The sequence below is a fragment of the Gekko japonicus genome, unplaced genomic scaffold (assembly GCF_001447785.1).
Source record: "Gekko japonicus isolate JY-2015 unplaced genomic scaffold, Gekko_japonicus_V1.1 scaffold1934, whole genome shotgun sequence".
Taxonomy (NCBI): domain Eukaryota; kingdom Metazoa; phylum Chordata; class Lepidosauria; order Squamata; family Gekkonidae; genus Gekko; species Gekko japonicus.
This window is the reverse complement of record NW_015173729.1, coordinates 108,014-135,361: the sequence shown is the minus strand read 5'-3', so window position 1 is coordinate 135,361 and position 27,348 is coordinate 108,014. Positions and strand designations below refer to the sequence as shown.

The following is a 27,348-nucleotide window of genomic DNA, read 5'->3' as shown; positions in this document are numbered from 1 at the left end:
GAATGCCTCAGCACTGTTGAACTATAGTTGGACAAAATAGTCCCAACAACAGCCAAATCTGTGACTGTCAGTGATTTGAAGAACCAAACTTCCTCCTGCTGAGTTTTGCACAACTACTGTTATTGGCATTTCCAATAAAATGTCCAAACGAATGTGACAAGAGAGCCAAATAGCAGTTTTTAAAACACAAACTTCCACACAAAGGCCCCTGCCACACGCAGGGGAAAAGGCGCTTGAAGGCGCGGCTTTTTGAAGCCGCGCCAATGTTGACACGGCGCGGCGGGATCCCCCGGATCCCCCGGCCGCGCCGCCTTTTCTCCCCGGCGCGAACAAACACCGGGGAGAAAACACGCCCTACCCGGGGGCCGGCCGAACTGCGCATGTCCGGGCATGCGCAGTTCGGATCCGGGCGGGGGTTGAGCCGGCGCAGGGAAGCGGTGGCGATCAAACGCCCCGGTTGCCGCGCCGCTTCCCTTTAAACCACCTAGATAGGTGGTTCAGTTTGCGCCGGCTCATCCCGGGAAAGGGACAGTTTGGGTACGGAAGCCGGACGCTTCCCAGATGTTGTGGTGTGATCGCGCCGGTTTGATCCGGCCCCAAACTGTCCTGCTCCCGGACCAAATCGGTGAGTGTGAACGGGACCAAAGTACAGCAAAAGGTAACCGTGACAGGAAAACAGTGCAGTCAGGTTACAGGATATTTCATCACTCTTCTCCACAAAAATTGCTCAAGACAATTACACAAAATATGAGCCTAAAAATTCAGGAAGACATTTGAAATAAATGTTGTTCGTTCAACGAAAAGCATCCTGCTTGCTTCAAATCTGTTTTATTCATCATTCAGTTAGTTGCTCCCCCTCACACTTCCTACCACATTATTTACAGAAGATCAGTCATTACTTGGGAGAGGGAATGTCCATGGCTGAGTGTTAGAGCCACATAGCTTGTGTACAGAAGACCCCAGATTCAAATCTTGGCATCTCCAGTAAACAACAGCCTAAGGTGGTTGATGCTACAACAGGTTCTGCTTTACCTGAGAACCTGGAGAGCCATTGTCAGAACACGTTGTACTGAACTAGGTGGCCCAACTGTTCAACTTGGTGTAAGGCAGCTTCACAATGTGAAGAGCTGATGACAGTGGTCTGTCCTAGGGGGGAACCTAGAACTCCTCAGAGTTTATAATTTGGGGATGCACCCCAGTCATAACACCTGACTGGCAGGGTAGCATGACTCTCTGCTTCCTGCCCCCCTGATCTCTTTAAAACTTAAGAGAACTCTGGCCTTAGCATTTCTCTGTTTCCTCTGTTATCAGCTGAAAGCATAAAATAGATTAAAGCCGAATTCTGCAACAGTGCCTGCATGCCCTGTCTGATAAGTTGCAATAGGAAGCATATATCCGGTGCTAGGAGATTACTATCCAAGCACTACAAATGAGTCTGTCATGGAGGCCCAAGACAAGCTATGCTAACATTCCTTTGTGGCGGCTGGTGTTTCTTAAGTGGGCTCTGGTTCTTAGGAGATTGTTGATAGCTCTGTTCTTGAATGAGACTGAGAGAAAAAGGCATTCAGAGATGGTCATGTAATTTGGCGGATGATGAAGCAGTTTGGGGTGCAGGGTCTCTCACTGGGGATCGGAGGTGGTGGAGCCAATCTGTTTGTAGAGTCAGCCTCTTTTTCTCCACCTGTGCTTTACTACAACAGTGAAGTGTATTAGAGTATTGGACTAGGATCTGGGAGACCCAGGTTTGAATCCCCACTCTGCCATGGAAACTTGCTGGGCGACCTCGGGCCATTCACTGACTCTCAGCCTAACTTACCACACAGGGTGGTTGTTGTGAGGATAAAATGGAGAACAATGTGGTAAACTGCTTTGGATCCTTATTGGGGAAGAAATATCTACATAAATAAAACACATAAGATAAAGAGATCTCAAGACTCCTGGGAATCTCTCATCTAAAAGAAAGCAGAATGTGGTAATATTATTGCCAGAACATCCAGCCACTCAGGGAAGTGTGGTACACATAGCAGTAGGACATTGTCCCCTTGAACTTAAGTAGACTTGTTTCCAAACAAATTTAGTTTGGCCTTGCACATGGATAGCTGGACAAATATTTGTGCAGCCTGCCACCATTTGAAATCACTGCACGGAATTATTTGCAATACATGATTCAAATCATGAACCTGGCTGGAGTCACAATAAGGTATTCATAGAACTCTTGTTTCAGAAAAACACTCAAGTGAATGCTTATTTCTGCCTGTATTCATTCAGCTACTTAATAGACTTGGCTTTATTTGCTTTCCAATTGTCTTTTGAGAGGAAATAAACTCTTGTAAAGGATGTGAGCTTCAGAGTGCTGCCCTGAACAGTACGATAGGCATCCTGTCTGAGTCAAAACATCTGGGAAGGTCTTGTATCCCCTCCCACAAACACTTCATTTTTTGTAGATGACTAAGAAAAATTTACATGCTTTGTTACTATGGGCCACGTAGTTCTCTTTTTGCCCCTCTAAATGATACCATTAGTTATTTGCAAGCAGAACGGAATAATTGTAATACCACTAGGAATAATTGTTCCTGTGGAATATTGATGCGCTTTAGACTTGATGAATATGGAAATACTCTGGATTAGAAAGGCAAAGAGTAAAACCTGTTCTCCTACCAGGCAAGGTAAACAGTGCTTGGAAAAGCTAATTTGTCAGCTGTGGAAATTGAGGAGGACAGCTGTGCAGCATTCTGAGGGCAGAAATGGCTTGGCAGCTGTGTCCAGCTGTTTTGAGCTCTCCAGGAGTACAACAGCTGAGCCAGCAGGTGGCAGCAGCCTCCCCCTATGCCAGGGAGTTCAAACTGGAGCCAGTGAATTTTAGGCTACTGCCTATCACTATTATGGCTGCTAGTTTTGAAATGCTTTTACAGAGCAGTCCTCAGCAGAGTTCGGCTTTCTATTTTATTTTTAACTTTTTATTTTAACTTTTAACAAATAACATACAGAGGGTGGGGAAGTTCCATTAACATTTGTAAGGTATCTTTAAACATGTATTTCAATACAAAGAAATAAACTTTTAAATGTTTGTTTTAAAATATTCAAAATATTCACCACCACCAATATTTGTAGACAAGAAAATAGTATCTGTTATAACCTAATAAAATGAGAAAGAGGTGTATTTCTTTGGAAGTGCATGAAGTCCAGACAAATGTGTTCCACTTTCAACATAGTTAAAAAAGGGAAACCATTTCTCCATATAAGTAGATTGGTTTAAAGGATTTTCGTTAGCAGTGATTTGTGATGATATTTTATCCATCACTGCATAGTCCCATGTTTTCTGAATCCATAGTTTCAGTGAAGGAGTGTTTTTGGATTTCCAGGAATGGGCCAATAAAACTTTGGCTGCCCCTAATAGTAGCTTTTTAAGTCAATAGCTTTTAAAATCAATTGAAGACAGTGAGTTTAGAAAGGTGTAAGTGTGGATAGGATTGCACTGTTACTGTATTTGTTTTATCATTATCTTTTGGGGGTGTTTCATATTTTATTTAATTTTGTTGATTGTATATATAGTATGTTGGATTTTTAAATAATAGAAATGTAGTGTGTGCATTTACTAAAATAATAAATATCCATATTATGTCATCTAGCATTTTTTTTAAAAAAAATGTACATTCACAAAATACAGCTGTATACCTATAGAATTCACTTAGACAGTGGATTAGATTGGGAAAGGGGAGGGAAGGATTATTTCTTCATTTGGTTTTCCAGAAGGTTCTGTGAAAAATGGAGTTGCTTGAATCTTTCTGCCGATTAACATGTTCAGAAATCCGACACAAATGTCTTCATTTGCTGACTCCCCTCTTACATAACATCATCTAAAGTTGTGAGCAACTGCCTTGGTACAAAGCAAAATCTAAAAAGAAAATACTTTGTAATGCCTTTTATTAAGGCCAACAAAAATAACAAAAACTGTGTGTGCAAGCTTGGATGCAAGAACTCAATAGTCCCATTAGGCTTCCCAAGTCCCCCCCGTTCCCTGCCGCCGCCGGATCGGGCCCCAGTGTAACGATATGAGCTTATGTTTGTATTTCTGTATAGTGGTGATGCTGCTTATGTGTGTCTCTAGCATGAATACCTATGCAATATGTATTCAGGGATTGCTGTATGTTGTGTGTTGCTTTGTTCTGCATCTCATGCTTGCCTAGAAATAGGCTGGCCTGGGCCTGCCGTTGCACATACGGACCATGTGCGTCCCTGGAATGTATCCCATGACTCTTTGGGATGGAGAAGACACCGCGCCATTGCACCCACTTGGAGAGCTATGGAAAATCCCCAGCGAACCCCGGCAGCAAAAATCCACTTGGCAACCTTAAGTCCCATGGTTTTTGGTGTTATTTTGGTTGCTCCTAATAAAAGTTTCTCTCCCTCCCCCCTCTCTCTCTTTACCTTCCTACCTACCTACCAAGGTAGATGGCAATTTGTATTGGAAGGACAACAAGAATCACGCACATCTTAATTTGCATCCATGAAAGGAAGGGCAGTTTTTGTCTGTTTTCCCTCTCCTACTGCAGACCTCCAGTTTCTTCCTCATGTTCTCCTCCAGCCATCAGCATTTGGAGATCATTTGGGGCTGCAGTGGGAAGGGAGAGGCGATGTAGTCCAGTTCCACTGATGGGAATCCCTGTGAGATTCAAGCTACTCAAGCTACATGTTATGCAAAGAAAACAGTGGTATTGTATAGCAGTTACAATAAATGAACTCTGATGCTGTTTATTTCCTCGTGTTATTTTACAGACTTTCCTGCCTTAATTCGGAATAGAAATCTACATTAGGGATAGTCACCTGGCATACACAGGCTATAGAAATAGGCAGGTAGTCTAGGGATGTGAGTGACGAAGATTTTACTGATGCTTGTTAAGTCACATGTCATTTTGACCAGCAACAAAACAAGGGGAGAGGGGGAAGTCCCTTTGCTCTTCAGTTCAGGAGATTAGTAGATCCTCTTAACAGTTGAGTTCCAAGCGCAATTGACACTTGTTGCTATTTGTTGTCATCTTTTGAGAAGATCTTGGACAAGTCAAGGGAGAGGTGGCAAGCAAATCTTTCAACAAAGTTTTGTTTTCCAGACCCCAAACAGAAGATGCCTGGGAGTTTGCAAAGCCAAACGCAATCCAAGCCATTGGGGTGATGTCATTTGGTAAGCATACGCTCAACAACATTTCTCCTAAATCTGCAGTGCATGAAAATATGTCAAGATTCCTTTTTCCACCATTCTGATCCCTCAGCTTCTGAGGGCTCACAGTGTGGGATTTAACTCATGTGTATGCTGACACAATTCAAGATGGGTTTTCAGTGTGTAAGAAAAAATATTTGATGACATTTGCATTTTAGTTTGGGCAGTGGATGAGTCTGTAGTTTCTCCACAGACCTGACTTTCTAATTTCCAGGGTTCTTGAAGCTACGTCCTCATGGGGCATTTGTTCAGTAGGTTTGAGTTGCATGTGATTTTACAATATTTATCTAGTGAGAAGGAAATGCCACATCATGCACAAGGCCTTCTATCAGTACATGAGGAGATAGGTTGCCAGAATCTCTTCAGGATAATTTAAAAACATCAGGGATTGGCACCAGGGAGGCCTGTCTTCGAATTCCCATTCAGCCACAAAGGCCACTGGGGGATAGGGTTCCCATTTACCCACTTATGGCAGGAGATCTCTCACCCCCTGCCACCACTGCCTGCCGCCATTCACCCGGGCAGTGGGAAGAAACTGGCTGGCCAAATGGGGAGGCATGATTGTCATCCCCGTGCAATGACGCATCTTCTGGTGCTACCTGAAAGTGACTCTGTCACTCTAGTTTTTGGATGAGTGCTAGAACATTGCTGCCAGCACTATGATGTCACTCCAGGGTTGCACTGAATGTTGCGTCATCGTGCAGGGACAGTGATTGCACCCTCCCAGTGACCCCCCGCCTCTCCCCATCTCCCAGCAACCCCACTGGATAACCTTGCATCGATCTCAACCTCTCAGCCTAAACTACGTCTCAGGGTTCCTGTGTGGATGAGACAGAGGAGAAGAGAACCATTTATGCCACCCTAAGCTCCTTGGATGATGGGCAAGATAAAAATGTGTGAACTGGTTTAGTTGAGAGTTCAGCGTGATGTAGTGCTTAAAGCAGAGTGGTCAAACTCATTTGTTACAAGGGCCGGATCTGACATAAATGTCACTTTGTCAGGCTGGGCCATGTGTGCCATAAAATGTAACACAAGGTACTGGAGATATAAATTTTATAAAGATTTCAGATGCCAAATGGTAATAGCAGGCTTGATTGAATTAAGTGTGATAGGCAGAGGGATAGTAGGCTACTGTACTCTTACTCTTTCTATTGCTATTAGAAACCACAACATTCAAAAATGAGTGGAGGAACATTTTAACCTTCAAGGACATTCAGTTGCTGACCTAAGAGTAGTGGTTCTCTTACAAAGGAATTTCAAAGGGAAATTAGAAAGAAAGACCGCTGAATTGCAACTGATTATGAACCTCAAGACAATGCATCTTCTTGGACTGAATTGAGACCTAGGTTTCTTCTCTTGTTACCAATGCCTGCTATTGTTATTTGGCATCTGAAATCACTTCACTCTTCAAGATAAATAGACAGATGGACTCACATTCTAGTTGCATCTGAAGAAGTGAGCAGTGACTCATGAAAACTCATGCCCTGCCACAAATTTTGTTAGTTGTTAAGGTGTGTAATGAGTTCATGTTTTGGTTTGTGTGTTTCTTTAAATGTTTAGTGTGACTGCAGTAATGTAAGGAGAGTGATAGAGGGAGATAAGTGTGATGTGATTGGCTGATGACTGAGAGTGTGGGAGGAAAGATGTCTCGAAGGTGATTCTGTGTTCTTGAAGAGATGAGTGTGGAGAGGTTTTGTGAGAGTCTGTATGACAGAGGAAGCAGTTGGAGTTTAGTTAGCCTGTGTGGCTATATATGCGCAAGAGAGTTAAGCCTGTGTGGCTATATGAGGAAATGAGTTCAGCCTTTGTGGCAATATGAGAAAGATGGGTCACTCTACACGGGATCATATCCAGCCTGTGCTGAGGACGCTGCACTGGCTGCCTATAGCGTACCGGGTTCGGTTCAAGGTGCTGGTTCTAACCTTTAAAGCTCTATATGGTCAGGGGCCTGCCTACTTGAGGGACCACCTTTCCCCATACATGCCCCAGAGAGCACTGAGATCAGGGTCACAACATTGCCTTACTCTCCCTGGTCCGAAAGAAGCCAGACTGACTATTACCAGAGCCAGGGCTTTCTCAGTGGCGGCCTCACACTGGTGGAATGAGCTCCTGGAGGACATTAGGGCCCTGCGGGACCTTTTACAGTTCCACAAGGCCTGTAAAATGGAGCTCTTCCACCAGGCTTTCGATTAGGAGCTGCCACTGACGAATGTGCCCTGGAACTTCTTTTTGCCTGGGACCCTGTTGGATGCTGTTTCTACCATTGGGCTGATTTGGAATACTGCCATCATCTGACCCTGTTTGATGCTGTCTTTATCATTGGGTTGATTTGGAATACCGCCATCATTAGTTTGTCTTTTTAATCTGTTAACTGATGTTGTTTAATTTTGTATTGTATTTTTAACTATTTTAACTGTATTGTTCTATGATATTTTAATCTTGTTAGCCGCCTTGAGCCAGCGTGTCTGACAAGGTGGGATACAAGTAGAAACAATAAATAATAATAATAAATAAATAAAGAGAGTTTAGACTGAGTGTCTAAACCTGTCAGAGTTGAGTTTTGGTGTATGAGAGACTGTGTGTGATGCCAAACTTTGTCAGTTATATTTTCTTTCTTCAACAACAGTTTAAAAATACCCAGAAATCTATTTTGTTCTTTTATAAATAAATCATTATTTGTTTAAACTTATCCCAGAAATCAGAACAGTCCTTCCTCAGAGCCACATAGTCCTCTGAAAAGCCCAGACACTAGGTCATTCTACAAAATAGAGAGATTAGGAATTTTTAATTCCTGGTGGCAGCAGAAATCTACCAAGTTCATGTACAAAGAGTGTGTTTTAAAGGAGAAACAGTCTCCCCAATAAGCAGGACACCACAAGGTGCTACCGGACTCTTGTTTCCTTCCACTAATAAAGATTGCAAGCTGTGCTGTTAGGTTTCTTTCTGCCCCCCATCTGTTAGAAGTGGAAAGGGGGATCTCTCTCTCTCTCTCTCTCTTGCTCTTTCACTCCCCCCTCCCTCTAAAGATGTGTGCTTGCACATGAATGCTTATACTTGGAATAAAACTTTGTTGGTCTTAATGGTGCCATGGGACTCTCTCTCTCTCTCTCTCTCTCTCTCTCTCTCTCTCTCTCTCCCTCTTCCTCCCCCCCCCCCCCCTCTCTGCTTCTCTCCTCCCCCCTCCCCGAAGGAGGAGGAGCACTCAGCCAATCGAGGGAAGGGAGGCTTGGCTTTCTTTCTCTTCTTTGCAAAGCAGGAAGCAGGAGAGGAGAGAGCTGGGCAAAAGCGAGTTGCAAAGCAGGAAGCAGAGGAGAGCCAGTTGCTCGTGGGCCAGATAGGACCCCTGCAGTGCCCAGTTCTGGCCTGCAGGCTGTATGTTTGACACCCCTGGGTTAGTGTGTCAGACTAGGATCTGTGGGACTGATGTGTCAAGGAAGCTTGGACCACTCACCTACTCTCAGCCTACTTTGCATCACAGGGTTGCTGTGAGGATAAAATGCAGACAGGGAGAATGTTGTAAACTGCTTTGGGCCCCCACTGTTTCTAGAGATTGCCATCTCTTATTTTATTCTGCCATACACTAAAGGGAGTAGTTAGGTGACATAGTTAGATGGATGTGAAGGGTAGCAATAAATTCTTTTTGAGGAAAAAAGATCATGCAGTGAAGGCTGAGAGTCACATGAAAGAAATAGCATTAAATAGCCATCTTGAATGGTTTCTTCTTTACTTATGAAAGGTCTGTAAATTAAACACTAGATATTCCAGGAAATATGCATCCACAGCTGTTTCTCCCACCTCTAGTGATATCTAGTAGAACATAGCCATGTCCTGACATCACAGCATTTCATTCTGGCCCCACACACTTCAAGCAGCAGCCAATGATGTGGAGCTGGGGTGGAGAGACATTGGTCACAGTGATATTAGGATATAGGTAACACCTGTTATACATTACAGAAGAAGAAGAAGAGATTGGATTTATACCCCGCCCTTCACTACCCAAAGATGTCTCAGAGCAGCTTACAAACTCCTTTCCCTTCCCCTCCCCTGTGAGCAGTGTTCCTTCTAAGCTGAGTTAGCGTGAGCTAGCTCACAGTTTTTTAGTCTCCGGCTCGCACATTCTTGTCTTCGCTCAGGAAGGATGGCTCCAGAGCAAACTGATTTATGCAGAAGCCAAATCACTCGCTCACAACTTTAATGCCAGTAGCTCACCAAGTAGAATTTTTGCTCACAGGACTCCACAGCTTAGAGGGAACATTGCCTGTGAGGTGGGTGGGGCTGAGAGAGCTCTGACACAAACTGCTCTTTTTCAGGAACAGCTGTGCCAGAGCTTGTGACTGACCCAAGGTCACATCAGCAGGTGCAAGTGGAGGAGTGGGGAATCAAACCCAGTTCTCCCAGATTAGAGTCCGCACACTTAACCACTACACCAAACTGGCTTTTCACAGATGTGGAAAGTGGTGCTAAATGAGGCCTAGTGGTGGATTTGGACCAAGGTTCGAATCTGTTCTCAGCCAGGAAGCTCATTGGATGACTTTAGGCCAGTCATTTTCCTATAGACTGACCTTCCTTGCAGGGTTGTTGTGTGGATGATATGGGAAGGGGGGGGACTGACATATACTACAATGAGCTCCTTGGAGGAAGGGCAGGGTAAAAATGGTTAGGTAGAAGTGTGTGGGTGGTTTTAGTGATAGCCATGGGGTTAGGAATAATACTTCATTTAGCACCAGTTTCCATAATTGGAGCCCATTAAACATGGGGTCAAGTCTTCCACAGTAGCCAGTGGGAGTCAGTGCTGCTTTGGATTATGTCTGTGATTTTCAGCTCTTCACACTGGCATTTCTGCTGCTCTGCAATATATTTGTCCCAGCTTTTATTTTCCTCAAGACGTGTTTGGTGCATGATTAGCATTTAACCCTCATGTCTCTTTTCAGCATTCGTTTGCCACCACAATAGTTTCTTAATTTATGGCTCTCTGAAAGAGCCCACGTTAAGCAACTGGGCTCGCGTGACACACGTGTCTGTTTCCTTTGCTGTGTTCATCAGCTTGGTGTTTGCTGTCTGTGGATATGTGACATTCAGGGGATATACGGAAGGTAAGTTGCTCTGACAAGTGTTATGTTTGTCATTTACTCGGCCCCTTGGGTTCCCACTCCAAACATCCAATTTAGCCCTTTTGTCTTGGATTCCCTTTTCTTGCTAGTAATAGCCTGGGCTGTGTGTAGGGTTTAGTACTGAGTACAGAATTCACAGTGCCATCCTAAGCATTGTTAGTCCTTTGAAGTCAGTGTCCTTACAAGAACGTGACTGAGTTTAGGCTGACACAAGTTACACAAAATAAACTCTGTGACACAGAGAATCCAATTTCCCCCCTTTTTATATAAAAGAGCCAGTTTATAGTTCTTTATGGATACTTAAGAGTCTTTTTCTTTTACTCCATTTGTACTTGAACTCTCTCTCCTGTGGGGACCCAGAGCAGCTTCCATCCCTCGTCTCTCCTCCCTTTTACCTTCACAACAACCCTGTGAAGTAGGTTAGGCTGGGGGAGAGTGACTGGCCCAAGGTCACCCAGCAAGCTTCCATGGCAGAATGGGGATTCAAACCTGGGTCTCCCAGATCCTAGTCTGACACTCTAACCACTACCCAGTGCTTCAGGCCTCAGAAATCATTTGTTTCAGAAATGTATTACCTCTGTAGTAAATTTGGCTTGGAAGGGGAAAATATACTATTAATGCTTATGATCAGATGAAGCAAAGGATAATCTAGAACCGGCCTTTGCCATATGTAACAGCTTTCGTGCTTGTGGGGGATCCGAATGTGCTATCTGTCTCTTAGAAAATTTTGCAGATAGTTGAAAAATAAGCAGCTTGTGCGGACTGCTTTAAGAAAACTAGCTCTTAAGTGGTACTGCATCTCGGGTCTTTTGCTATAGCGACAACACATTAAATTTTTCAGTTTGCCAACTACAAATATCCCCGTGATAGTATTCTACAGTAAAGACAATGTCTTGGTTCCTGTTGATAAAAATCTCCACTGATGGAAGGGTTTCCATCCATGGAGCATGACTTCTCTGCTTCCCCTGCCTTTGCCGCTGCAGCCCAAAATGCCCTTGAAATGCAGGGGACCCCCAGGAGCAGCATGAGGGGAGAGTTGGGTGTCTGCCATGGGGGACAGGAATCAGGGGAAATCGCCCACGCCTGCTTGGAAGTGATCGGCAGGATCCAGCGTGGTGATTCATTCTGCAGCCATATATTTACAAAGGCTCCTGTGGTTAATACATACCTGAAGTCCTCCAGTCCAGCTTTGATCGGGCTGCATAGGAAGCCTGTTTCCCCAGACGTCTGCCTCTACTATGCCTTACGCTATTGTTCTTGTCCTAACAATAACAGCCAAAAAGGAAATCTCTTTGTTTCGACCGTATGTTTTTCTGGTTAAGCTGGCTCACATGCTGGCTTAAAAACAACTGCCAGAAATATTACTACAAAGCTATCCTAGCGTGAAGAATGCAAAATACAGTTTGTCAACAACATCAGATTCTGGAAATGATTTTTTTTTTAAAAAAAAAGCAAAATAGATCTTACCCAGCATGCATAACCAATAGCCATTTCTGAAGAGTGTTTGTGGTTTTATCTCGTTGCAGGACACTTTGAGCCACTAAAATTGAGTTAGCAATGCTTAAATAGTTCTCATGAATGCCTGGATCCGTATTCTGCTTGAAATGCAAGCTGCAGTCCTGTGCACACTTACCTGGGGGTAATCCCTATTGAACACAGTGGGGTTTACCTCTGAGCAATGTTCCCTCTAAGCTGTGGAGTCTTGTGAGCAAAAATCCTACTTTGTGAGCCACTGGCATTACAGATGTGAGCAAGTGATTTGGCTGCTGCATCAATTAGGTTGCTCTGGAGCCATCCTTCCTGAGTGAAGACAAAAATGCGTGAGCCGGAGTCTAAAAAACTGTGAGCTAGCTCACACTAACTCAGCTTAGAGGGAACACTGCCTCTGAGTGACCATGCACAAACTTATACAATTAATCTCTTAGCCATGGGCCAGTTCAGACAATACAGTTCAGATCCTGCATGGCCCCTTCCAACTCTGTGATTCTATCAGCCCTGTGCCTCCGGGTGAACGGGTGGCGGGGATCATGGTAACCCTTCCACCTACCCATTGTGCTGGCCCCACGTCTAGTTTCAGCAGCTTCTGTATGTGTCGCGGCATCATTTGGTTTTTGTTTATTTTTAATTTATTCGACTTTTATCCCTCTCCTGTCCCCACCAGACAGGGTTCAGGGTAACCCTAGGCTTTCCCGCATGCTGTTGAAATTCTACATTTAACCTATGTTAGAGAATAAGCTTGATATTTGCTTTATGAACTATTTATGGCTACACATAATGGACTGTGCACACACACATAGGCTCAGAAAGCTGTACACTTTAGGTCACCTGTTGTGACGCCACACATAGAAGGTGCCTGCACATGCCTTACATGTAAATAAGGTTTCAGCTACACGGTTATACAGCCTGGTGAAGAAGCACAAACCTCCATTATTGCGAGCAATGGAACAACAACCTCAGGAAGAGACAGCCCCCATTGCAAAACTGTTTGTGGTCATGTACTACCCATCGTCTTGCTTTGTTCCTGCATTGGTATTTCCTGCCAAATGGACATTTGGTTATCATAGAGACTGGCCTGCTTCATCAACACTACAATGGGGCATCCTGACGCCTAGGTTTCACACCTGTCCAGATGCCATACTCTGAGTATGGTTTTAGGTTACAATATTGGCTGCCCCTCTTAGGTAACCTCCCCTTTCCCACATGCAACCAATAGGATTGTTTTTGGGACGGACTAACAGGTAGGTGGGTCAAGAGGTTGGCACAGTTACCCCCCATCTCTTGGACCCCCTATAAAAGAGAGGGACCATTCACTTGGCCCTTCCTAGCTAGCAGTCCCCACATCAACACCTATCTGCTTTTACTCCCCTTGAGTCCCACTTGCTATCCCCAACCCTTGCCTCTACTTTGATCTCTTGATCTGCAGTCAAGAGACCCCCACACAGTCCGGCTAGTTCTGGTAGTGTGGATCCTTTATTTTCCATTTCTTCCCCTCCATTCTTCATTGGAACAACCAAGCTGCAAGGCAGATAAGTATCGCCCACCATCACCCCTACCTGCTAATGCAATTGTGCTTATTTCTGACTGTAAATCTTAGAAACGTGATTGAATGTGTGAGTGCTTCAGTATTGTTTGTATGAGATATATTTACTGGTAACCCTTGGTGGGAACAGGACCTTGGTATAAACTGGCAAGAACCCATTTATAAATTGCCAATTGCTGTAAATAAAGCAATTTGGCTAACACCTAGGACTTGAACCACACATGAGGAGCCAACCCACACCATATCGACTGACATGGTGCTCATGGACACCCACCGGCATTGGAGGCAGGGTTGGCGCGCCAAGCATGCTTCACACATTCCCTACCACATATCCCTTTGGTGGATCATCTGAATGGGCTACCCTGTGTCTATGCATGTGAAACTAATCTTCTTGTCCTCCACTTCCCCAGGAGACATATTTGAAAATTATTGCAGAGATGATGACCTTGCTATGTTTGGAAGGTTTTGTTATGGGGTCACTGTCATCCTGACTTTCCCATTAGAATGCTTTGTTACCAGAGAGGTGAGCATTAACGATTTATACCTTAGCTTCCTCCCCGTGGCCCAAAGAGGCTTACAAATAATTCTCTTCCTCTCCATTTTTTCCTGACAACAACCCTGTGAAGTAGGTGAGGCTGAGAGTGTGCGACTGACCCAAGGTCACCCAGCGAGCTTCTGTGGCAGACTGCAGACTTGAACCTGGGTCTCCCAGATCCTGGCCCAACCCTCTTAACTACTACACCACAGTGGCTCTCCGAAAATCCTGATCTCCTTAAATTTGTAAAATCCTAGCACATCACATTTTAATAAATGCAGCAAGTTGGAGTTAAACTTCCCAGCCCTACTAAGTGAATGTTTTCTGCCCTGGTCCATAAGGCTAGCAAGGACTGCGATTTTATTATAATACACAGTGATATTGGGTATGACGGATTCTCTTGTAGAATACAATTTATACCATTTCTGCCACCCTCAGCTACAATACAGTATTACATAAGAACATAAGCCAGTGTTGGATCAGGCCAATGGCCCATCCAGTCCAACATTCTGTCACACAGTGGCCAAAAATAGCAGGTGTCATCAGGAGGACCAACAGTGGGGCCAGATATATCGGGCATAGACCAAGCCCCCCCCCCATTTTGTGTTTCTACCCTAGTTTGAAGCAGTGGTTGCAATTAAAAAAAGTAATCTACATATCTGTAAAAGTTTGAGCTCTGTTTTGGGGCTTTGTTGTTTCATTCCGAAAGAGGCAGTTTTGGGGGGAGTGTCTCCTTAGGAATAAAAAATGCTTCAGTGAGAATTTCAAAAAATTTTCTAGCTGTATGATTTTTTTTGTGACTTGTAAGCAACTTCCCATGTTCATGGCAATTTTTTAAAAAATCTGGGCTAATATGTATTTATACTTATACCCCATTGAGAACCCCAAAGCAGCTCGCAACACTGTTCTCCAGTGTTCCCTCTAAGCTGAGTTAGTGTGAGCTAGCTCACAGTTTTTTAGCCTCCTCACACATTTTTGTCTTCGCTCAGAGAGGATGGCTCCAGAGCAAACTATTATTTTTTTTTGGTAAACAAATTTTATTTTCTTAGGAATTCAACATTTATAATTAAACCATTTCATCCTTTCCATTGTCTACCCCATTCCCATTTCCTCCCCTCCCTCCGGTGGCTTCCTGCAATGCTTCCCCCCCTACTCCACGTTACTTTACATCATCAATTATATCATTTTCTTATCATTACAATCTCAAGATAACATCATTTGACTTAATATTGATCTAAACATATTAAGTTTTGTTTCACATCCCAGTTCTTTTCCAGATATGTTTTAAAGTCACTCCAATTTTTTCCTCCTCCACTCTCCCATACCTTTTCAATTTCATTTTTTTCCTCTCTAAAACCATAATTTCTTTTATCTGATCTAAAAAGATCATAGATTTGCATGTATTTCAGCCATTCATATTCATATTCGATTTCATTCTGCTTTTTCATTACCCATTCTGTTCCCTCTTTTTTAATTAAATCTTTATATGGCAACCAATCCTTGTCTCTATGTCTTGAGTAAGATGTTAACACTTCTACTGGTACAATCCACAATGGTCTTACATCACGGAAATATTTTTTATATCTCATCCATACCACAAACAGTGCTTTTCTTACCACATGGAGCTTAAAAGAGCTATCCATTTTTGTCTTATCATACCACAAATATGCATGCCAACCAAATCTACAATCATGGCCTTCTAACCCCAATAGCTTATCATTGTCTAGTTTCACCCACTGTTCCATCCGGGTTAGACAGACCGCTTCGTAATATAGTCTAAGATTTGGTAGCTGCAATCCTCCTCTTTCATTAGCATCACAGAGAATTTTCATCTTAATTCTCGGTTTCTTGCCTGCCCAAACAAACTTTGATAATTCTTGTTGCCACTTAAGTAGCAAATCCGTCTTGCTAAGTATTGGTATTGTTTGGAACAGGAACATCAAACGTGGTAGGACATTCATTTTTATAACTGATATTCTTCCCATCAATGACAAGTTCATTTTATCCCATTTCTTAAAGTCTTGAGTTAACTTGATCCATAATTTTTCATAATTGTTCTTATATAAGTCTATATTTCTTGCCGTTAACTCAATACCTAAATATTTCATCTTTTTTACTACTTCACATTGTACCAGGTCTTGCAGTTCCACTTGTTTTTGTTTTGTCATATTTTTACAAATAAGCTTCGTTTTGTTCTTGTTCACATAAAATCCGGCCAATTCTCCAAAGTCCTTTATTTTTTGGAATAGTAACGGTAACTAATTTATGCAGCAGCTCGCTTCCAGCTTTAATGCCACTAGCTAACAAAATAGAATTTTTGCTCACAAGACTCTGCAGCTTAGAGGGAACATTAACGTTCTCCCCTCTTTTTTTCTGCACAGCAACCCTGTGAGGAAGGTTAGGCTGTTAGAGTGCCCAAGGTCACCCAGCAGTCTTACCTGGCAGGTTGAGGATTTCAACGGGAATCTCCCAGATTCTACTCTCTCAGAGCCTAGCTAAGAACTACACCAAATGTCCTAGCCTGTTTGCTGTGGATAACAGCTGTGTGTTTGAACGGAGTCATGGCATTTCCGTTGCTAGCTGTATAGAGCTCCAAACTCTTATTTTAGCGGCGGCTGAGAAGCGGGAAGGTAAACTAGCTTAGACTGCATAACTTCAATACAAAATAATAGAGCATTCCATAGTCAGTGGCTTGCAATGTGAATAATGAAAGGGCTACTAAAGTCACTGCCTGTGCAGGCTTCTGTGTGAATGAGCCCTGTTGAAAGACTTGGGACGTGCCTAAATATAGCCAGCAATGAGCTGCCATGCTGAAACACGGGGAATTTACTTGGGAACGTACACCCATACCCCCTCTCTCTGTCCGATACTTCAGACTACACATTGCAAGGACCAGGCTGAAAATCTGAAAATTGCTTTGGCACTCAATAATAATGGTTTCAGAGGCCTGGATAGTTAAGCCCATAGAAACCAGTGGGCTTAATATTCCTTTGGATGGTTGAGTGGATTGATTTCAGGGTGTTTAGATGGATCCTACCACCCCGCCCGGAGTGTGAGCGTGGTGTTTAAAGTCTAACTATAGATCTCTTTCCCAGATGTATGAAAAGACTCCAGGCTTGGCCAAGTCAAAGCTGGGTATTTGCAACCCTGGAATAATCTTTGGAAAAGAAATACTATGAGCAGTTATTAATTGGGGGGGGGGGGCAATTTCACCAAAGTCTCAAGTTGCATTCTCGCCTTCCCTTTCTCTTGCCCTTAACAATGTGGCATTTTCAAGAGATGCCACTCGTTAAAATAAGGTGCCTGCAACAAACAGTGTTGAAGACTCCATTTCTGTTTTAGGTCATGGCCAATGTGTTTTTCAACGGGAAACTCACAACTGCTTGGCACGCCACCTTGACAATTGTAGTGGTGGTTGTGGCTACAAGCATCTCTTTAGCATACGACTGCCTGGGAATCGTTTTGGAGCTGAACGTAAGTGGTCCCAAGTGCTAACCCTAACTACTGAATTGCTTTTTAAAAAAACCCATCGGCTTATAAAGATGGAGTCATGTGACCAAGGAAGGTGATGCGTGCTACCGAGCTAGATGCGGAAGCAAGGAACCGAATTGTCTGAATTTCTCTCCAGTGGGGACCCAAACTGGCTTACATTATTTATTTATTTATTATAATCTCCCTGCCTCCATTTTATACTCACAACAGCCCTGTGAGATAGGTTAGCCTCAGCGTGTGTGTGTGACTGGCCCCAGGTCACTCGAGAAGCTTCCGTGGCAGGGTGGGGGATTTGAACTCGGATTTCCATGATCATAGTCTTGACACTCTGACCACTACACTATGCTGGCTGAAGCAAAGCTGACGCTTCCAGTCTTGTAGTCTCCTCGTTGGCCAAGGATGCAGTTTACATTCAGCTTTTTGATACTCAGATATAGGAATAAACAGAGCTTGGTTACTTACCTTGCCTTATTTCCTATTAAACAACATGAAACTGGAAACCGAGTGTGGTGTAGAAAGGAGCTAAAAAATTCAGCTTAGGAGGCCAGGGCAGGCCAGGCTCAGACACTCTGCTCTGAAGCTTAGTGGCAGTTATGGGCCAGTGATAGTTTCCCTGTGCCAAACGATGCATGATGGTGGAGCCTCGTGGTTTGCCCCTGAAAACCATCTGCAGGGTGGGAGGCAAGTTGGGTCAGGGCCATGGCATTGGAGAAGGGGTGTGTATGTGAACTGTTTTCCCTACATTGTTTCTCCAATTGAAAATGGACACCATGGGGTATTTCCTTAAAAATTCTTACCCTGGTGGAAACCCATATCAACTTATAAAATTACCAGGTTTTGGAATTTCTTTGTTAGTAGGAAAAAAAAATAGGTTTGTGTTTCTCTTGCAGACATAGAGTTTTACTCGTTGCATTTTCCCTCCAGTTCCACTGGCTTGGATGCATTTTGCGTATACTTTACTACAAATGGTGTGCACCCATCAGACTTGCTGCATAATTTCATCCAGCCTTTCTCTTCCTATCTGCAGGGGGTCCTCAGTGCTACTCCGCTGGTCTTCATCCTGCCAGCAGCCTGTTACCTGAAGCTGTCTGAAGAGCGATGGATCCATCCTGATAAGCTTCTCTCTGCACTGATCCTCACTGTAGGTGTGCTGGTGATGATCGTTGGCTTTGTGATGACAGTCCTGCATCCCCAGGAGTGCGGCCATGGAAAAGAAATGCCGTACTGCTTCCCTGGAAACTCTTCCCTCTACAATAACACACCTCCATCTTCTCAGCCAACTCAACAACCCTCAGTTTAAACAAAGCCTTCCAAGCAAGCACAGTCAATTGTAAATGTGGTTTTTAATGAGACCGGTTATCCATTTTTAAAAAATACTTGTTGGTTAGGTCCTCGTATAAAACTCTAGTTTGTGTGCTATCACCCTTTTTAGAACACGAATATTAAAGCTTGGGGATTTTTTGTATACAGAAATGAGTGAAATGGTTCACGGAATGGATTCAGACAACCACCTGGAGCCAGAGGTGAGCCATCATCTGTAGCCTCCCATCATGTGGTTTCATTTATATATTGCCACACCATTTTCCTCCCCAGTGGGAACCACAAGCGGCTTGCAAATCATTCCCCACCCCCATTGTGTCCTCACAACAGCCCTGTTGAGTTAAGTCAGGCTGAGAGGCTCAAGGTCGGCTCAACAGCTTTCATGGCAGAGATGGGATTCAAACCTGGGTCTCCCAGATCCTAAACTTAAATGCCAAACACTACACTGTGCTGCCCACAACCTGGCACTTAGAAAAGCGGGCGACTTCTTACATACAGGACATTCCTATGGACAACCGGGGAAATCAATTTAATATTATTGCATGAAAACAAAACCCATAAAAGACCATTGGTAGTGCCTTTAACATGTTTTGGCTACAGGAAACCAGAGGCGGGGTGCATGCAGTGCAAATATGGAACAAGTGTTGTCATGAGCAGGTGAAAAGGACTCTTGATGGGAAGAGGAAAAACTTCCTAAGCCTGATGAAAACCAGTGCACACATCTGAAACACCTCCGTGTGCACATCAGGAGTGTTGCTGATCTTCTCCCACTAGAGTTGCCAGCAGTGTCGTGACAGTGGGGTGTCTGGCTAAACCAGCCTGGCACTGTTGGCATACCACCCCATGGCTGGTGGCTTGTGGCAGGGTTCATATGGATTCGAGTGCAATCTTATTGAAGGGTCCGTTGGTCACGTCTCTCCCTTCTGCAGAGCAGGCATTGGATACTTACTGACGAGAAGTGCTGGCATCACATAGGCCACACACTGATGTCAGGTTCTTACATTTGGGCTGTCCAGAAACCTGCCACCCCTTGCCCAGCATATATTTAACTTGCAAATGAGCTCCTTATATATAAATGTCCTAGTGGAAGCCAACGGTACCTGATGTGTTTTTCTGCCAGACGTTGTGTAATAGGTTTCAAGGTACGACGTGCTGTTAAAATCTCTGGTGGGAGGTCCTGATACACTTGAATCTGGGTGTCTTGCAGTTTAAGTCCATTATTCATCCTTGCAGCTTCTAAAATAGTTTTCTTTACTTTGATGTCTGTCAGTTCAGCCATTATGTTCGGGATGAGAGTGGGGGAGCCTGGTGGCCAAAGTATTTGAGCTTCAGTTTCATTATCTGGTCTTCCAGGGAACAGTCAGGGTTGATTTCTTTGAGGATTGACTGATTTGATCTCCTTGCAGTCCAAGGGACTCTCAAGAGTCTTCTCCAGCACCATAGTTCAAAAGAATCTATTCTTCGGCGCTCGGCCTTATAGTCCAACTCTCGCAGCCATACATGACTACTGGGAATACCATTGCTTTGACCATGCGGACTTTTGTTGGCAGGGTGATGTCTCTACTTTTTATCATGCTGTTTAGGTTCCATTCATTTTACAAAAGAATAATTCCAAAGAGAATATTAGTGGACAGTAGCCTTGTTCCGCCTCCCTTAGAAAACCAAAGAGATTCTGCAACAGAGAACGGTTCTATATTCTAGTTTATTTAATACAGAAGTAAAAGCTGGCAGCGCTACATGGAGAGAACCCTGTATAGATTCCCAATATTTCTATACAAACCCAGAACAGGAAATCTTGTCTAAAATGCTATAAATACACACACACAAACACACGCACATTTAAATTGGCCTCAAAAAATCAAGCCAAGCTTTAACAGTTTCAGGAAACAACTTCTTATCATGAATTAGAATAATCCACTAAATATAGTGTACAATTATGCTTTGAGTTATTGTTGGTCTAAAGACCAAGAGCCTCACATTCCCCCCCCCCCCCTGAGTGACTCCAGCACTATGATCTTTTTCTGCACCATTTTTAGATTTGTTTCAGATTGAAACAGCCGCCCTCGCTTTCACTGGCAAGGTAATCAGATGAAAGCCCAAGAGGCAGTTTCCTTGTGCCACAAAACGCCATTAAGGAAATATAGAACACATTTGTGTTGCGTTTAATGGGATTTAACTGATGGAAACAAGGGAAGGAAGCCAAGATGGAAGAGCCAGAGCTCAGCAAATGAGCTAGAGATCTTTGGCAGTTCCCGAAATACAAATTAGGAACCTTTATGAGGGATTTTTGGGAAAATTTTAGGTTGAATTGAGATGCTTCTCATTGTAAATAGACTCTCCTTGGGTATATAACTTTTTTTTTTTTTTGCTGTAAGTTTTGAAGGTTTGGCCCAATTAGTATGTTGTATAGGAACTGCTTCCCCAAGGTTTGGTCCAAGGCTGGCTCAGTAACAGTGGAATAAAATATTTCCTTCTGCCACCATTGTTGGACTGGACCATTCCGGAGCATAGGTTCAAAGCCTAGAGGTGCTGCTGGATCCTAGCCTTCAGCTGGAGGCTCTGCTTTCCTCTGTGGCTTGTAGCACCTTTTACGAGCCTTGGCTGCTGTACCGGTTACGGCCTTCCTTGAAAAGTGATCATATCCAAGTTTGATTACTGTAATGCACTTTATGTCTTTGTGAACCAGGGGTCGTTTCGTAGAAAAACAGTGGAACGTATTAGCATAACTAATTAGCATATGCCACACCCCCTGACATCACCGGAAGTGTGTCATAAGGCCACACACCCCGCCCCCAACAGCCGGCGGCGGCCTTGCAGCTCCACTGCCGAGCCCCATGAGGGGCCCGGCGGTGGACCTGCAAGACTGGCGGGAGTGCAAGGAAGCCCCGTGAAGGCCCTCCCTGGCCCCAGGCAGGCAGGGGTGGGGAGAGGCAGGGAGGAAGCAACTTACCCTCCATCTTCTCCTGCCTCCTCCTGGCTGAATGAGGGCCGGAAGCGGGGCGGCCGGAAGCAGGGGGCAGGGCTTCGTCATGTGCCCCCCCGTACCTCACCCGGGGGAACGGCGATCCCCCCCGAAATGACCTCTGTTGTGAACTGTTCAAAAACTTCAGTTGATCCCAAATGCGGCAGTCAGGCCATTGTTGGGTGGCTGCATACAGGGATCATATCACCCCTGTGCTGAAAAATCTTTACTGACTGCCCCTCTGTTTCTGGACACAATTCAAAGTGCTGGTTTCTACCTTTAAGCCCATAAATGGTTTGTGGCTGGAGTCCTCTGAAAGATCTCCTCCACTTGTATTGTCCAGCCTGCCAGTTAAGATCCTCCTCACAAGGCCTGCTGTCTGTGCACCCACCTTTGGCAACCAGAAACTGTTCTCCCCCCTCCCATTGGAATGCTCTTTCCTATGAGGCCTGCAGGGTGCCTGCCTTACTTTCTTTTGTGTGCCAGGCTAAAACATTCCTTTTATCCTAGTCTTTTAACTAGGGTTGCCAGCCTCCAGGTGGGACCTGGAGATCTTCCGCTTTTACAGCTGATTTCCAGCTGACAGAGGTCAGCTCCCCTGGATAAAATGGCTGCTCTGAAGGGTGGTCTCTATGGCATTGGACCATGCTGAGGCCCCTCCCCTCCCCAAACCCCACCCTCTCCTGGATCCACCCCCAAAGTCTCCAGGTATTTTCCAACCCAGACCTGGCAACCCTACTTTTAACTAAGAAGGCTTATCTTTTAAACATTTTATGGTCTGCTTCTGACCCCAAAATTATTTGCCAACTCTGGACTGGGAAATTCCTAGAGAGTCTCAGGAGGGGTGGGGTGAGGGAGCTCAACAGGCTTGTGTTGCTATGGAGTCTACCCAATTGAAGCAGCCATTTTCTCTGAAGGAACTGATCTCTGATGTCTCGAGACCAGTTGAAGTTCTTGAACAGCTCCAGGATCTGCCTGGAGGTTGACAACCCTTTATCTACACCATGTGTATTTTGTGCTCCTGCTATGCCCTGGCTGACATGGGCTTTGCCCGTTAATGGCTTTGTTTTCTCATCTTAATTGTAAGCCACTTCAAGCAGGTCTTCTGGAGATGCAGCATGTACATTTTCTAAACAAATAATACATGCCCAAGTAACTAAGCAGAAGCACATCGTAGAGACTTTAACCAATGGGTTAGCACTCTCAGGTGGACATCAGAGGCTGTGTTGCCAACTTCCAGGTGATGGTTGGAGATGTGAAATTACAACTCATTTTCAGATAACAGAGATCAGTTCCCCTAGCAAAAATGGCTGCTCTGGAAGGTGGACTCTGTGGCATTATATCCCTCAGAGGCCCCTCCCACCCACAAACCCCACCTTCTCTAAGCTCCAACCCCAACATATCCAGGAATTTCCCAACCAAGAGCTGGAAATCCTAAAGCTTTTAGAAGGCTGCCTTTTGAAAGGACCTAATGGGAGAGAACATGGGCGCCATGCCTCCTGTGTTCACATGCATGGTTAGAAGAGCAGCATTCATTGTTGAAGAGACCATTCAGTGTTGGAGAGAATTCCTCCAAAGTGCTTGTTCCTTACTGTGATGGGCAACTCCCACTACTTGCTTTATGTTTCCTGTCCCCAACAATTTTGGCCCACTGCCTATGCTCTCAGTCTGCTTTACCAGTATGGTCATAGCTCTGGCGTTTCCTCCTCCTGTCATATGATTTCCTGTCATGTGCTTGCAACTCAGTGAGTCACATGCTCAGTGGGCTGAAAGGTTGAAGATCACTGGTGCACAGACCAGCAGGGGTGGCCATGGCAACAAACACAGAGAGATTGGAGGAGAATAAAGTGTAAGGTAATGTACATGAAAACCTTAAGCAGATCTTACCTATTTGAGAGCCACTAGTGGAGAGCAACACATGCCCATACTGCATACTGCAAAATTAATATGGGGAAGCAGCTCCCAAACTGCTCTAACATAGTGAATAGAATGAGTCTTCAGAGTAGTAAGACTGGGGTATTATTTCTTCTTCGTGCCTGCGTAGGAAAGCTAGGTATCCTGTGTGCACAGCCTTGAATTTCATGATAAAATGAAGGTGGAATACAAATGTAATAGCAAATAAGACTTCAGACTGGTTGCAATGTGCATTGCAGAAGTCTGCAACTGAAAGTACTCCCAAGGAAAATGATGGGCAGCAATGACTCAGTGTACCCTATTGGTGATTCTGTTGCCTTTCTTTGTATCTGATTTATTTGTTGATCCCAGGCTGTTCAGGGCTTTAACGGCCAATACCAGCAGCTTGAATTGAGCCTGGAAGCAAATTGGAAGTCAATGTAGACAGAACAAGACTGGAGTGATATGATCCCTATGACAACACTGGCTGCACATTCTGTACCAACTGTAGCTTCCAGACAGTCTTCAAGGGCAGCCCCATGTGCAGCACATTGCAGTAATCTAATCTAGATGTTACCAGGGCATGCACCACAGTGGCAGCATCTTTTATGCCAGGAAAACATCTTTTCTCCCAGGAAGGGAGCTGGCACTGGTAAAAAGTACCCCTGGCCACCACTGCCACCTCTTTGTCCAACAGGAGGTCCAGGTCCATGAACACTCCTAGGCTATGAACCTCGTCCTTTAGTGGGAGTGAACCCCATCAAGAACAGGGGATAACCCATTTCCTGGATCAGACCCCCCCCCCCAGTAACACCTCTGTTTTGTTGGGATTAAGTTTCAGCTTGTTAGCCCTCATCCATTCCAGAACTGCCTCCAGACACCCGTTCATGGTTTTCACAGCCTCCCATGGAGCTGTTGGTAGCACGAGATAGAGCTGTGTCATTTGTATATTGGTGGCAGCTCAGCTCAAATCTCTAGATGACCTCTCCCATTGGCTTTACATAGATGTTGAAAAGCATGGGGGGCAAGATGGAAGCTTGGAGAACCCCATAGGCCAAAGGCTAAGGGCAAAGCAGCAGTCCCCCAGCACCACACTCTGGAACCTACCCTTGAGGTAGGACTGAAACCACTGCAGAACAGTACCTCCCAGTAACAGTTCCAGAAGGCAATCCAGAAGTATACCATGATTGATGGTATCTAAAGCCGCCGAAAAGTCCAGGAGAATTAACAGAGTCACAGTGTTCCCTCTAAGCTGAGTTAGTGTGAGCTAGCTCACAGTTTTTTACGCTCCAGCTCACACATTTTTTGTCTCAGCTCAGGAAGGATGGCTTAAGAGCAAACTAATTTATGCAGTAGCCAAATCACCTGCTCACAACTTTAATGCTGGTAGCTCACAAAGTAGAATTTTTGCTCACAGGACTCCACAGCTCAGAGGGAGCATTGGTTCCCCCATCCATCTCCTGGTGCATGTCAGCCACCAGGGCGACCAAGGCTGTTTCATTCCCATAACCAGGCCTGAAAAGAGACTGGCATGGATCTAAACAATCCATTTCATTCAAGGATTCCTGATGTTGGCCAGCCACCACTCATTCAGTCAAATGGTACATTTGAGACTGAATGGAAGTTATTCAATTCTCCTGGCTCCAGAGTAGGTTTCTTTTGGAGTGGACGCACCAATGCCTGCTTCAAGACAGGTGCAACTACCCTGTCTCTCAGAGGCATTTTCTGTCTCCTGGACCCAGTCCACCAGCCCCGCCCCAGCAGATTTAAGAAGCCAGGAGGGGCAAGGGTCATACAAACAGGTAGTTAAGCCTTCAGCTTCCAAGAATCCAGTCCATATCCTCAAACTGCACAAGCTGAAAGCTATCCCACACAACTGGACAACTGGCACCCTGGGACCATCTGATCATCTTGCTGCTAATGTAGAGTCTGAGTTGGAATGGATGCAACAGATTTTATCTGCTGAATACTTAGCAAAAAATTTCCAGTAGGCTCTAGCCCGTGCCTTGTTGGATTCATCCCGAGTCTTTCTCCACTGGCAGTCTAGCCATCTCCCCTGTCTTTTCATAAATGTCCACAGCCCGTCAGTAAACCAAGGGGCTGCCCGGCCCCTTCAACCTGAAAGAGGGCCCCTAGATGCAGTCATGCCAATTGCCTGGGTCATTTCCCCATTCCAGAGGTCAACCAGGGCATCAATGGATGTGCTGAAAATATCAGCAGGAAAATCTTTTAATGCTATCTAAAAACCTGCTGGATCCAGGCTACAGAGGTGGATCATCTTAATGCCTCACCCTTGAGAAAAAACATATTAGAAAACAATACAGAGAAATATTATTAAAGTAGTCCTATTCCAAAGTTAAACTCTAGCTTGGTCTTTGGGCCTGGGCTGGAAGATGCTTCTGTCATTAGCACTGTGGACCAGTGTGGTATAATGGTATAGAAGCTTTCTGGGTGACCATGAGCCAGTCATACACTCTCAGCCTCACCTACCTTGCAGGGTGGTTGTGAGGATACAATGGAGAAGAGGTGCTTTGGGTCCCCACTGGGAATAAAGGCAGGGTATAAATGAAGTGAATAAATAATGGCTAGATTAGGGCTGGGGAGAGGGAGACCCAGGTGCAAAATCGGCATGCTGTCATGAATGTTTGCAGCTGTTCTCTTGCCCTCACGGACAAACTAGATGAGACACTGGGGATGCACCTCCATTTTGTAGAATGCTGGAATGCTTTTTAAGAGAGCTGTGGGGTACCAAATTCTGATCAGGATCACTGTGCTGGGAGGAGGGGCCCCTGCCTACTTCACAGGATTTTTGTGTGGATAAAATGGAAGTCAGGAGGCCTGTATCTGCCGCTTTGAGTTCCTTGGACAACAGCTGGTATATAAATGTAGTCGTTTTGGGACAAAAAGGGGAGGAAACGGTAGTTTCTGGTTACCTTCTGGAATAAGTGGATCCATTTGAAATGTGGTATTGAAGGACAGGTTGACTATTCTCTACCCAGAAGTAGTTTATTTACGGTAGCAAACTGATTTTAATTAGTCGCTAGTAGAAGGACATGAAGGAATAATTCTATTTGAAACTAGCCTTACTATGTGAAAAGTATCCAGAAAAGTCATTCTTTTGGATTATCTCTAAGTATAATACCTAACTAATGTGTTAAAAGAATCTTTGTGTGGATAACTTTCCCCCCTGTAGATTCATATTACTCTCATTCTGAGTCAAAGTGGTGTTTCTGTTAAGAGCCACCATGGGCCCCCAGCAGGATTGCCATCTTGAGACATTCCTGGAGGTTTGAGGGCCGGGGGTGGGGGGAGCTCAGTGTTGATGTGATTCCATAGAGTCTACCCTCCAAAACTGTGATTTTGTCTTGGGGACCTGATCTATGTAGTCTGAACATAACTTGTAATTCTGGGAGAATGCCAGATCCCACATGGAGGGTGGCAACCTTAGCCTTCAAGATGAAAATTCCCTCTTGTCCTCCCCTCATACCACTCAGATTTAAGCCTTCAGATTGGGATTCACATGATTTGGCCCATTCCAGGGGGCCCCAGAGTAATCTGCTCCCCCCCTCCCCCACATTTTGTCTCCCTCAGTCTTTCCTCCTTCGTGGTTGCCCTGGCCTTCCTAACTCTCTCACCACAGAGATTCCAGTCCTAGCTGACTTCATTTTAAGCCTCTTTTTCTTTGCCCGGGCTTTTGGTTGATGTTTATGTTTTGTTAAGCTTTTGAAACCTGTTTTGTACCCATTTCTGCTTTTAAAACAGCAATGATTTTAAGATGGC

At 44.6% G+C, this 27,348-nt stretch overlaps 1 protein-coding gene across 1 annotated transcript in view; it reads left to right on the top strand.

The window, feature by feature from the left end:
• SLC38A11 (solute carrier family 38 member 11) overlaps positions 1-18,693 on the top strand; it is a 46,322-nt gene extending 27,629 nt beyond the window's left edge. The window contains exons 8-12 of the mRNA XM_015423418.1: positions 5,109-5,179; positions 10,147-10,308; positions 13,777-13,889; positions 17,244-17,375; positions 18,421-18,693. Coding sequence (XP_015278904.1) covers positions 5,109-5,179; positions 10,147-10,308; positions 13,777-13,889; positions 17,244-17,375; positions 18,421-18,693 — 751 coding nt within the window. The remainder of the gene's footprint in view (positions 1-5,108; positions 5,180-10,146; positions 10,309-13,776; positions 13,890-17,243; positions 17,376-18,420) is intronic.
• The last annotated feature ends 8,655 nt before the right edge of the window (positions 18,694-27,348 follow it).